The sequence below is a fragment of the Arvicola amphibius genome, chromosome 2 (genome assembly GCF_903992535.2).
Source record: "Arvicola amphibius chromosome 2, mArvAmp1.2, whole genome shotgun sequence".
In the NCBI taxonomy this organism is placed as follows: domain Eukaryota; kingdom Metazoa; phylum Chordata; class Mammalia; order Rodentia; family Cricetidae; genus Arvicola; species Arvicola amphibius.
This window is the reverse complement of record NC_052048.2, coordinates 57775792-57788674: the sequence shown is the minus strand read 5'-3', so window position 1 is coordinate 57788674 and position 12883 is coordinate 57775792. Positions and strand designations below refer to the sequence as shown.

The 12883-nt window shown below is 48.3% G+C and overlaps 2 protein-coding genes across 8 annotated transcripts in view; both read left to right on the top strand.

Moving 5' to 3' along the window:
- The window catches only part of Uroc1 (urocanate hydratase 1), a 32879-nt gene extending 31042 nt beyond the window's left edge, over positions 1–1837 (top strand). The window contains exon 19 of one of the 2 annotated variants that reach the window (XR_005284263.1): positions 1265–1313. Coding sequence is in view for 1 of the 2 variants with exons in the window: in XM_038318738.2 (XP_038174666.1) it covers positions 1265–1405 (141 nt within the window). In the remaining variant the exon portion in view is untranslated. Of the gene's footprint in view, positions 1–1264 lie in introns of both variants that reach the window. The other variant, XM_038318738.2, reaches the window with a different exon arrangement.
- A 4539-nt stretch (positions 1838–6376) lies between these two features.
- Positions 6377–12883, top strand: part of Zxdc (ZXD family zinc finger C) — a 31891-nt gene continuing 25384 nt past the window's right edge. For all 6 annotated transcript variants that reach the window (XM_038318384.2, XM_038318383.2, XM_038318386.1 and 3 more), the window contains exons 1-4: positions 6377–7440; positions 9338–9490; positions 9585–9663; positions 10538–10668. In XM_038318384.2, the coding sequence (XP_038174312.1) occupies positions 6459–7440; positions 9338–9490; positions 9585–9663; positions 10538–10668 (1345 nt within the window). In that variant the 5' untranslated portion in view covers positions 6377–6458. The remainder of the gene's footprint in view (positions 7441–9337; positions 9491–9584; positions 9664–10537; positions 10669–12883) is intronic.

Genomic DNA, 12883 nt, shown 5'->3' with positions numbered 1-12883 from the left:
ATACACACACACATATGTATGTATATATACATACATATATACATATATGTGTACGCACATACATACACACACATATATGTGTACGCACATACATACACACACATATATGTATATATACATACATACATACATACATATATATATATATATATATATATATATATATACACACACACACACAGACACACACACATCTTCCAGCCTGGCTATATTCTGTTAAGCCGTTGACCGAAAGTAGCTAGCTTCTTTATTAATCCATGGCAATAAAACATATTCACAGCATACATCACCTCCCACATCTTTCCCTGCTTTGTATTGCTGTTCCTTTTTGCTGCCTGGGTGGCCATTGCCCACGTCAGGCAGGTGCTGTACCCCAGCTACTCCAGCCCTCACTGTCACCTTCGAAGGCAGCCAACGAACACATTTCCAAAGCTCGATGGGCTTTTCATCCTGCTACTATGACCCATCTTTGTACTAACAGCATCTGGGCGGGGGGAGGGGCAGATTCCTCTCCCAAACCTCGTCACAGGCAGCCCAGAAGAGTTGACCTGAGGTCAGAAGTCAGGTGACGATGAGGAAAGGTATTTAAGGTATGAGCAAACCGCAGAGGGATTCCAGGGCAAAGGACCAGAGTGATGACAGTAGCTCTAAATGACTGAGGTTGTACCCAGAGGCGGGAGGGGGGGGAGGGAAGAGCCTCTGGTAGGGCCACTCACCAGGAACGACTAAGCTTCAGCACTTCAACAAGGGGGGGGTCTACATCCTGACACTAGAGTTGGAGTGAGTCTTGATGGGGCTCCCTCCCAGGAGCCCTCACTATCAGTGGTGTAGATATAGGCCAGAGGAGGTTAGAATTGGTGGGTGGCAGATAGATGGAGAGGTGCTATAGTCACGACTTAGGACAGCCCAGGTATTAGAGAGGAAGTGGGCTAGGAAGGGATCGTGTAGCTGATGGTGAGGGTTCTGAAAGGGGAAAGGATGGGTGTCAGGGATAAACTTGTTCTACCCAGGGGGGTGTCCTCTATAAAGGCCAGGTCGTTCTTAGAGGTGTGAAAAGAGCTGGCCAGAATAATACCTGGTTTCAGATTGAAAATAAGGTAAATTAGTTAGCTGTTCCAGATAAGAGAGAGCAGGGATTCTGAGCCTGGCAGATACAAAGGAGGTTCTGAAATCCCCAGGCAGAGGGCATAAAGTTTGGGAGCCAGGATACCATGTGGAGAGCCCAGTGATGTTGATAGCAATGCTTTGTCCTCGGCTTCTGCAGGTGGCACGGCGCTGCTGGTCTGGGAACCCCAAGGCCTATGAGATCATCTGCCAGACAATGCAGGAGAACAATGGCCTAGTGGTGACGCTTCCCCACGAGGTGGCAGATGAACAAGTGCTACAGCAGGCCCTGCGGCCCTGAGAAGAGCTGAGATCCTCTTGAGGTCCCCCTTCCCTCTGTCCTCCCCTCTCAGATCACTGCCCTCCCCCGCCAACTGCATCCCAGCCTAGTGCTCCTAGTGTCCCACACAGTGAACCGCAGAAGCCTACAAGGTGGAAGCACTTGTCTTTGACCAGTGGCTTGAGAGCCCTGCGACAGAGGGCGCGTCTCGTTTATGTGAAGGTCCTTAAACCTGAGGTAGAGTGGACTCCAGCTTGGATGGGAAGAAACCTCGAATGCTGACTAATCTGGCAGCAGTCTTCTGGGACTCTCTGTGACATTCTCAGAGTGCTCTTCAGTCTCTTGTCCAACACTGTCCCTACAGCGCTCTCCTAGCCATCCGCCCATCCCACCCACACTAGGTCCTTGATGCTGAGTATGGGAGGACAGGCAGGAAATAAAGAATAAAGTAGAGGCAAGTGTGTGGCTTAAACTGGGCAAGCGGAGTGGGCAGCACCGTGTCTGAGCAAGGTGGCCAGGTGCTGGGACATATGGAGAGAAGACACTTTCCAGGCCAGCTGTGTGAATCTGAAAAACAAAACCAACTACTTCTTGAGGTTCCTGGGTGTCTGTTTGGGATCTGGAATCCTGCAGGAGTTGCATTGACTTAAAGCTGGAATCTTACACCTTTCTCAGAATGACCAACCAGATCTACACCAGGCTTGCCTCTGGAGCAGGGGCCCTGGCAAAGAGAATTGGGTAGCTGTGCTTCCTTAGGCCTTCCTCTAGAAGTTATTACTACTTTATAGTGCCTCATACCTCCCCCAAACCTCAGCTTTCAGAGCCCCTCCCACCACCTTGTTGCCCTGTGCCCTCTCTTCAACCTTCACCAAGCCAGATCTCCTGCTGTGGGTACCATAGGCCTGTTGTCCCCTAAACTGAACCAGGGCTATGAGGAAAACCCAAAGGTAGATGAGAGAAAAGGAAGAGAAAGACCTTCGAGAGCACTGGCCTGGCTCCAGAAAAGTTGTACTGTTGTGAGACTGTCTGTCATGTTTGGCTCATACTGGTTTAAGACCAGAAAGAAGGAACCGTTTGTCTTCCCCAGAGTGCCATACAGAGGACATCAGGGTCCTCCAGCAACCCCCATCCAGGATAGACCATGATGGGAGCAGAACTGAAAGAATTGGGTTTGGTAGTCCTACTTCACTGTCAAGAGTAACCAATGGCTTTCCTGTGCAGTTATTTAGACTTAAGTGATGGAGGAGAGTTATCTGTCTATGTTACTTTCATTGGTTAATTAATAAAGAAAACTGCCTTGGCCCTTTAAGAGACAGAAAATTAGGTATGCGGAGTAGACAGAACAGAATTGTGGGAAGAAGGAGTGGGCAGATGCTTCAGGCAGTCGCGATATGCAGTCACCATGATTCTCCTCTCTGAGATGGACGCAGGTTAAGATCTCTCCTGGTAAGCCACACCTCATGGTGCTACACGGATTACTAAATATGGGTTAAAGGAAGATGTGAGAATTAACCAATAAGAGGCTACAGATAATGGGCCAGGCAGTGTTTAAAAGAATACAGTTTCCGTGTAATTATTTCGGGTGTAAAGCTAGCCGGCTGCCGGGTGGCGGGACACAGCCCCGCCGCTTCCTTCTAGACTTAAGGAGACACCTAGTTTTAGGAAAATGTAATTCAGTCTCATACAAACACAAAAAGATGCTTTATTAATGATGTTACTGTAATCAAACATGCAAAGCAATTAACATACAAAGGGAAAAGGGTGTTGTGGCTGACACTTCTGGAGGTCCCCACCCAAGATCAAGAAGTGGCATTGCTCTGGCAGCAGAGTCAAATGGCAATGGCAGGGAGCACATGACAGAAGAGAATGCTTACACTATGAGCCAGGAAGCAAAGAAGGAAAGTTTGGACCCAAGTCCTAGAGCCCCCCAAGGGCATGTCCCGAATACCCCAAAGACCTACCACCAGCTCTACCTCTAAAGGTTCCACCACTTCCCAACACCCTTTTGAATAAGCTGTTAGCTTGATCTATATTTCTTGCATAAAACAAGAATTTTCCTACATTGAAAAGTAGGTGTGAAGCCAGACATCCTTCATTGAGAGATCAGGGTCTCTGAGCCAGGACCTGAAAGGCACCACAACCTGGAAGGGATGGCAGAAGAAGAACAGTATTCTTCAGAGACCTGGCTCAGGAGGCCTAGAGAACCAGAGGAGAGTGAGCAGTGCAGGATCAGTAAGATGGCTCCTTGAAAACCCAGGAGACTGAATGCACCCCATAACAGACATCCTAAAAGTTACTGAGACACTCTTGAAACAGCAGAGAACGTAGAATAATGCTAGCCGCTGCTTTCCAGCACATTTTCTTTCATCTTTTATTGACCCTTTCTGCCTCAGGTGACCGTGCACAATGGTAGTGTCAAGCCGGGCGGTGGTGGCGCACGCCTTTAATCCCAGCACTCAGGAGGCAGAGGCAGGCGGATCTCTGTGAGTTCGAGGCCAGCCTGGTCTACAAGAGCTAGTTCCAGGACAGGCTCTAAAAAAGCTGCAGAGAAACCCTGTCTTGAAAAACCAAAAAAAAAAAAAAAATAGTAGTGTCACCATCAAGTCACCCAGCCACTCCTTGCATCCTCTCCGTAGCCCTGGTGAATCTGTTACTGACAGCGTTTGCTGTCACAATCATGGGACATTCACTCTCAGCTGGTGTTCCCCAAGTCCCGTCTCTGCCTGGGCCAAAGCAGACTCCCACCTGGGCTCTGTTGTCAGGTCTTCCTGGTCTCCAGGCATGTCAGGCACTTGGCCCTTCTTACCTGTCATGATGCTTTTGAAGAATACAGTTCCTTGGCCTGCAGACAGACTCTCCATGTGCATTTCCTGAAGCCTTCTTTTGTTAGACTGAAGTTCAGCTCTTTTAGAGCTGGAGGTGATGTGCATTTGTGCATTGTGCTGGGTATAAGTGTATTGACACGACATAGATTTTTGCGGTTGTGTGCCCCCAGCTATACTCGTAGCTTCGGTCATTCTCTGGAGCTCACAGCCCACAGAAAGCTCTTGTACTCAGTCAGTGTTCTGCAGTGAAATGACAGGATCAGACCAAGAGCAGGGTCTATGTGAGGAGGACAGCGTGAACTTTTTCCAGCGCTGGTGACCAGAAGAACTCACCTGAAGCATGCTATCTACAGCGCTTATTGGGACTCAGTTATGTAAGGCCCAGCACCTCCAGAGGTAGGGTTGGCAGTTTGTGACCCAGGACTGTACTATACATCACACTGTTATCATTTGCTCTCTGAAATGGCTTAAGTACCCCCAGGGAAACATAACAGTCTTCTTTTTTAATTTGTTTGTTTTTAATCTTGGTGGGGGAGGGCAGGGCTGGTTCTCAACTTGTGTGTATGTTCATGTACCATGCCTGCATGATGGAAGGATAAACTGACTGCTGTGAACTGTCCTCCGACCCCCACCTACTATGGGCACACACACGCATCACACACACACACACACACACACCACAACTAAATAATAAACTCAATGCCAATAAGAATCTAGGGTGTACTAAAAGCCTTGTACTCCACCCCACCACTGAAGTGGCATCAAGGATCATTCTAGAAATTTTTTTCAGAGTATATAAGCACATGCACAGATAACTCTAATGCTCTCTCATACAAACAAATGGGATATTCCAATTTCAGTGTTGACTTTTAAACATTCTTTTTTTAATTGAAGCATACAAAAGAGACATTGCTGTCAAGTTTGTCGTTAGTAGTTTTGTATATCATATATGCTGTTCAGTGAGCACATCTAATGGAGAAACCTTTCGCTCCACAGAGCACCCATCACTATTAGAAGTTAATCCTAATTCCCCATCTCCCCCGCAGTCACCAGTGGCCACTAATCTACTGTCTGATGGACTTAGCTCTTCTGAACATTTCCTATACATGTCATTATTATAACACATCTCCTTTCAAAACTGAAATGTTTTTCTTGGTTTGGGCATGATATGACTTGCAATATTTTATGTTATGGTTCAAAAATATTCCACTGTATAAACATATATTCATCTGATGATGAAAAATTGGGTTATTTCCACTGGCGAGTTGTAACTAAGGCTACTGTGAATATTCATGTAGTTTATGCATGGACATATTTCCATCCCTCTTGGAGTAGATACAGGGGGAGTGGCATAGCCTTGCATAGTAATGGGACAGGTTGGTGGGAAATGGGGATAAATCAGTGTGGGTGCAAAGGGCAAGTTGGTAAGGTTTTAATAGTATTTTCACCTTCATAAGACTAAAGCCTTCCCTGCAGAAAATGGACTGGGTGGGAGGCAGTTGAGTGAAGGGAGGCTGAAGACTGGCCCCTTAGTTGAGACCTAGAAATGAAATAGGTTTGAATTTGGGTGGTGATGAGAGAAATGAAGGGACTCCGGGCAAATCCATATGGGAGAAGTAAGGCAGCAGAGTCCAGGGAACAACTAGCAAGTTAGTAGTAGGCTAACTCTGTGTCAAGGCAACAAGAGAATGCCCTTGGTGGTATAGGCAGGGATCCTATCAGGACCTGCTACAGGGACAAGCAAGGGCTGTAATCCGGTAGTACCAAGTAGGTGTGCACTTCAGCGAGGTCATGGAGAAGATGTCAAGCAAAGTGCAGAGGTTCAAAGCCTGCCTGCAAGTTCTGAACCATGTGGCTGCAGATAAACCTGACATCTGTTTCCTCACACCTGGCAATCACGGATTGAATTAGCTCATATTTTCAAAGCACAGAGGGCACGAGGAACTCTTACGAGCTGGGATTAGTTTTTATTCCTCTGTGTTACCCAGTAGCAAAAGGAAGAACCAAAGGCTAAAGACCCTCTTTCCTCAAGCTGGAACTCACACCAAAGTACACAGAAGTTGGAAGCCCCGCCCCGTACCACACCCCCCCCCAGCTCCCTCGTGACTACAGTCCCGACAGCCCTCGCGCGCCACGCCCACGGCTCTTGCGCACGCGCAGCCCGAGATGCGACTCAGGGCCTTACTCTACGCGGAGCTTTGACAGAGACTCCCTGAGGGGTGGCGGGGCGGACTCTTGGCGTCGCGCGCATGCCTGGCAGGGCCGGGCGGCTCTTCTCTGGAGGCTGTGGCTCGGAGGCCTCAGCTGGGCCTAAGATGGACATCCCGGCCATGCTCGCCGCCCCGGTCGCGCGGGGAGACCAACATGGCGGTGGGCCAAGCCGACTTCGCCGCGGCGCGGGGCCGTCCCTCGGTGCGGGCCCCGGGCGCCGCCGCCTGCTGCTACTGAGGGGCCCGGAAGATGGCGGGCCCGGGCCGCGTCAGGAGGAGGCCCCAGGGCCGGGGCCGAGCCTGCCGCCCTCCGAGGACGGCGGCGACTCCTTCGTGGTACTGCTGGAAGTGCCGCGCGCGACTGACGCCCACGGGCAGGAGGAGGCCGAGCCGGGTCCCTGCGCGAGTCCCCCGGAGCAGGTCCCGGCCGCCGCCCCCGGCGCGGCTCTGGCGGGCACCGTCACCATCCATAACCAGGACCTCCTGGTGCGCTTCGACCGCGGCGTCTTCACGCTGGCCCCCGCGCCCGCGCCGGTCGCCCCGAGCCTGCATCCCGCGACCACCCCGGGCCCAGAACCCTCGAGCGCTTCCGTGGTCCGCCGCGGAGCGGTGGCCGCCGGGGCTGGCTCTCCAGCCTACCGCTGCCCGGAACCGCAGTGCGCGCTGAGCTTCGCCAAGAAGCACCAGTTGAAGGTGCACCTGCTGACGCACGGCAGCCTCCAGGGCCGGCGGCCCTTCAAGTGCCCGCTGGATGGCTGCGGCTGGGCCTTCACCACCTCCTACAAGCTCAAGCGACACCTGCAGTCGCACGACAAGCTGCGGCCCTTTGGCTGCCCGGTGGGGGGCTGCGGCAAGAAGTTCACCACGGTGTACAACCTCAAGGCGCACATGAAGGGCCACGAGCAGGAGAGCCTGTTCAAGTGCGAGGTGTGCGCCGAGCGCTTCCCCACACACGCCAAACTCAGCTCCCACCAGCGCAGCCACTTCGAGCCCGAGCGCCCCTACAAGTGTGATTTTCCCGGTGAGCGCGAGCCGCGGACCTGCGGGGGCGGGCGGAACCAGCCGGTGTCGGGACCAGGGGCCAAGCTCTGTGCCTGTCTGGGCAGGGTTTACCTGGGGATGCCCTAATCTAAGTGGGGAGCGTGCAAAGAAACACTCCCGTGTTTGTGTTCACGTTCCTTCCAGGTAGTTAGATGTGAAGCCTTGGGTTCCTACAGCGAAGTGGCAAGCATAGTCACAGCTGTCCCTGGCAGAGGCCACAAACCCTTTGTTAAGATGCTTCTTCTGAAAATGACTGCTTCTCAGAGTTGAATTGGGACTTTTTCTCAACCTACTCAAGTTTATTAGAATATACTAGTAGATCAAAGACTCATAAGGCCAAGTATGTCTCCTTAAATTACTGAGAGGATGGCAGTACGTGTTAGTGTTTCTCTGGACCCTCTCCAGCCTCTGTGAAAGAAAGGCCCACGAGTTAGCAGGCACAGAGCCCCCAGGGATACCTTGTCCGTCCCAGTATTATACAGAGTGATGCTCCTTCACCAGGGTGAACCTCTGCAGCCACCATCAGGTGTGTGGCACAAATGGTTTTTGTGTCTTCTATGCTTTATTTTTGTCAGACTTCTTAGTTTCTGGGACATGTATACACACTGTTTTAATAATACACATTATAGAGTATGCTCATATGTAGGGTTTAGCAACAGAGTCTGGTATTGTATTCTTACGTGCCCACAGACTATCTGATACAGCCTGATTGAAAATCTGTGTGCTGTACTGTGTGAAGGACAGGGATTCACATAAAAGCATGAGGTGCCACTGAGGGTTTTTTGTTGGCTGATCAGTTGGGTTTCCGTAGAAGCTGGGAGAGGGGCTGGAGAGCACCAGTAAGTGTCCAGTCAAGGAGGGATTCTTTTGACAACATGAGCCAGGAAGTGGTGGTGGGAATGTTGGGGGGCTTCAGGTAAAAGATCACAGAGGCAGGATAAAAGAGCATGGCAGTTGATTGGGGGTGATGAGGGCTGTTGCTAAGGCAGAGAATGCTAATGTTCAGATCAGCCTAATCAGTTGCATCCTATGTAGCAAAGGGAACAGATTGAAGCTAAGTATGGAAGAGGACTTTTGGATGGGGCAGAGATTCCCTGGGCTGCTTTTATTCAGGGTTGTGCAGTGCTTCACAGCCACAGTGATAGCATTTTAGGGACTCTGAGGAAGAGCTTCAACAAAGATAGCTCCTAAACATCTTTCAGCTTTTTATTTTCCACCCTGTTTGAACACCGAATATTTCTGTCAAAGAAGTATTGATGTAGGAATTGCTGGGGTGTAGGTTGCTTGGGTTAGTGGGGTGGGGTTGGGTGGGTCTATGCGGTTGGAGGTGAATATGACAAGAACCTGAGGAAATGGATGAAAGAAAAAGAGAAAACAGATAAGATGTGGGGCTGCCCATTGCAGAGGCTGGAGGAAATTGACAAGTGTGGAGGATGTAGTATCCCCCAGTGGGATAGAAAATCTTAGCTAGTGGGATGGTTGCAGCCCTGCAGAGCTGTCCAAGACTAACTCTTGATCATTAGTGAGTTTTGTCCTGCTGATTTCGTGGGTTTCACTCAGACAGCATTGCCAACTGAATTTATGGAAGAGGCACATAGTTTATGCAGATTGGCTGCAGAACTGCCTGGCCAAGGCTGTGTTTGGAGGACTCTTAATGACTTGTGCCATCTCCACATAACTGCAGCAAGTGGCCTGTGTGTGCTACCCCTACTGTAGCTTCTAGAAAGCTAAATATTGGTGGGCAGGGCTTTGCAGAGATGGTTTGCGAGTCATGTCTTTGTCTGCTCATTGTGAATGTGCTCCAGGCTGTGGACAGTGTCAGCTGCCCTGTGTGCTTTTGTCATCCTATGAGCTGAGCTTGTGCTTTCTTCACTCAGGCTGTGAGAAGACATTCATCACAGTGAGTGCCCTGTTTTCCCATAACCGAGCCCACTTCAGGGAACAAGAGCTCTTTTCCTGCTCCTTTCCTGGATGCAATAAACAGTATGACAAAGCCTGTCGACTGAAAATTCACCTGCGAAGTCATACAGGTATGAGCCTAGAGGGTGCACCACAGTGTGGACCCATGCTTTGCGCTGGCTGTTGTGCTCATAGTTACACTGTGTCACTTTTTTCTTTTACAAGGTGAAAGACCATTTATTTGTGACTCAGACAGTTGTGGCTGGACCTTCACTAGTATGTCCAAACTTCTAAGGCACAAAAGGTAAACCTTACATTTTGTTATTTAGGTTCTGAAAGCACATGAAGTATGTGTGATAGAACACTTTGAGTGAATCACTTACAGATTTCAGACTGTTTAAAATGGAGCTCAGTGTCAGTGTTGTAGAAAATCAGAAAACTGTAAGGAAAGCACTAAGAATCTTACTTGATAGCAGTTGTTTCCTGTTAGGTTTGGATTCCTTTACTTAGCATACTGTCATACAATTACATTTTTTCCCTCTTAGATGTTTTAGAAATACTTTTTTTCATGTTCTTACAAACTTTTGGTAGTGATATTGACATTTGGGGTCTGTGTACCTGTGATGTTCAATATGTTGTTCATTCCATCATGGTCACAGCTCCAAGATTAGTATTATACAAAGGGGATGGGTGGCCCATGTCGGTTTGCATGACTGGAATCTGAGGTGCTCAGAGCAAAAATGTTACTTAGAAAAAAACGGTCTTTCTAAGTTGACTTAAGAGGATTCTTTCTCACTGTTGCCAGGCACACTCTTGCTTCCCCCCATCTCTGTGTCTGTCTGTCTGTCTGTCTGTCTGTCTGTCTGTCTTCTGGCCATCTGTGGCTTGGGAAGCACATAGACCGTAGATACTTCTAAACAATTTAGATTGCTGCATTCACTCCTTTGGGACTCACCTAGTTCTAGATTGTTGTAGCATTAATTGTTCTGTGTCTGGCTATGGGGCCACCTTAATTATCAAAGTTGAGTTTCTGATTATGTGGCAGCCACAGACAAACTCTATGTGCACATTCTGAAATGCACTGATGGTTCTGAATGGAGAGAGCATGCTGTTTCTGTGTCTAAAGCCTCATTCCTGTGAATCTGTGAGTAGTAATTGTTCCTTCATTTTTGTTTCAGGAAACACGACGATGACCGGAGGTTCACCTGCCCTGTGGAAGGCTGTGGCAAGTCATTCACTAGAGCAGAACATCTGAAGGGCCACAGTATCACCCACCTGGGAACAAAGCCATTCGAGTGCCCCGTGGAAGGTAGCATTTAAAATGTCGATTTAGCTGTAGACAAAGTGCCACACCAACACTCATGTTGAGCTATGTTTGAGTTGCAGAAGCACTAAGATAATTGCCAGTCACAGCATTGTTGAAGCCCACTCCACTCTTGACAGAAATCAGCAGGGTGTGCCTAGGAGGGGTCACTGAGGCTAAAGAAATGTTAGACTGAGAGAAATTATTGAGACACAAAACACAGGATAGATTCAGGGAACTGCCAGCTTACTCTGGCCAGTTTCAAATTTATTTCAGAGCCTGCTTATATACAAAAGCAGAACAAAACACAGCACAGTCAGGCAGTATCTAACCATAAGACCATTCCTGTCCTTGAGTGAGCAGCCTCCTATCTGACTTTTGCTTGCTGCTCGGAAGCAGCCTTACATGATGTTCCTGAGGTTTGGCATCTGCAGCGTTCTTTCTACTAGATAGAGTGTTCTTTTCATAGGCAAAATGCTCTTTCGATTGGCTAAATCAAAAGTCTCTCACAGCCGTCAAGGTTATTGGAAAAAGCAGAACAGGCAAGCTTGAACTCAAATGACTTCTTTAAGTCAGAATTGACTCCAGATGGAAACTGAATCACACGTGGGCTCCACACAGCACTGTATTTATTTGGTTGGTTGGAAGTGCATGCACATTGTCTTAAGAGTGTATTGGAAGAGGTACATGTTTGCCTTCTGCCCTGCCACTCAGTCTGCGGTTCTAGTTCCACTACCTGTTTAACTTGGTGATTATGAGGAACCGGTGAAGTGAGGAGAAGAATGCTTCTTTATATGTAGTTTGGCACATAGCTTGGGCTCACTAAATGACAAGTAACTAGTCTTATTGCACCTGGACAGAAATAAAGTCTGTCTGATTTTTTTTTTTTTTTTCCCAAACTAGGGTTTCTCTGTGTAACAGTTCTAACTGTCCTGGAACTAGCTCTTACAAAGTAGGTCTGCCTCGAACTCACAGAGATCCGCCTGCCTCTGCCTCCCGAGTACTGGGATTAAAGGCGTGCGCCACCACCGCCCGGCCTGTCTGTTTTTTTGTTTTGTTTTGTTTTGTTTTTTTAATAAGGATATTGCTGAGGCTTTGTCTTAGTTAGGGTTTCTATTGCTGTGATGAAACACCATCACGAAAAGTAACTTGGAGTATGTTTCAGCTTATACTTCTATGTTATAGTCCATCATCAAAGAAAATCAGGGCAGGAACTCAAAGAGGGACCTGGTGGCTGAAGCTAAAGTAGAGGCCATGGGGTAGTTCTGGTAGTTCTAGTTACTGGCTTGCTTCCATGGCTTGCTCAGCCGGTTTTCTTATAGCACCCAGGACTACAGGCTGAGGAATATTACCACGCACAGTGAGTTTGATCCTGCCACGTCAATCATAAATCAAAAAAAAAACCTCAGATATAACCACAGACCAATCATGTGGAGACATTCTTCTCAATTGAAGTTCCCTTTTCAAAAAGACTAACTTGTGTCAAGTTGACATAAAAGTAGCTAGCACAGGCTTTTTTTCTTTAAAATGCTAAAGTGTAATTTATTTGCCAAAAATTTGTATGACCCTTCATGCCAACCCTGCTGTTCACTAAGGAAGGAGCAGTCCAGGGTGAATCAGATGGGCCCTAAATTGATGGCCTCAGCTAAATCTGTGGACTTTAGTTATCTTAGCTGGAGAAGGATAATAAAGACCACTTAAAGCCAGCACCAGTTCTTACAGCATACTGAACATGATACAAATGGTATGATCAAGTTCTCCTTATCAGCATACTAACTGTGAGTGTGGACAGATAAATAGGAGCATATAAGCTGCTGTGAGATGTCCACCCTTTATCCATACTGCTCTTGAGGGAGTGTGAATGTCCTGGTCAGCTTCAGGAGGAAGAGCTAACTTAGATGTTAAAGGATGGCTGTTGGAAACAGGGAGAATTCACAGCCGTTCACTTGGAGACAAAGCCTAGTCTGGTCTGTGGAGAGGCACTGCAGTTACCCTGGGCTGGGGGCTGGCAGCTCAAAAGAAGAGAATTCTATCAACAGCAAAGACAGAAGTCAGAGCATGCTGTAATGATTTGGACCTGGATGAGGGAGGGACAGTAGCTGAGATCAGTGTCTCAGCTGAGATTGGGAGGGGAGAAGAGTTTGGTTATATAGTACATAAAATGATAAACTATACCATCAGCTTGACTTAAGGTACTCAGCAGACTGTGTGTCTGCTGCTG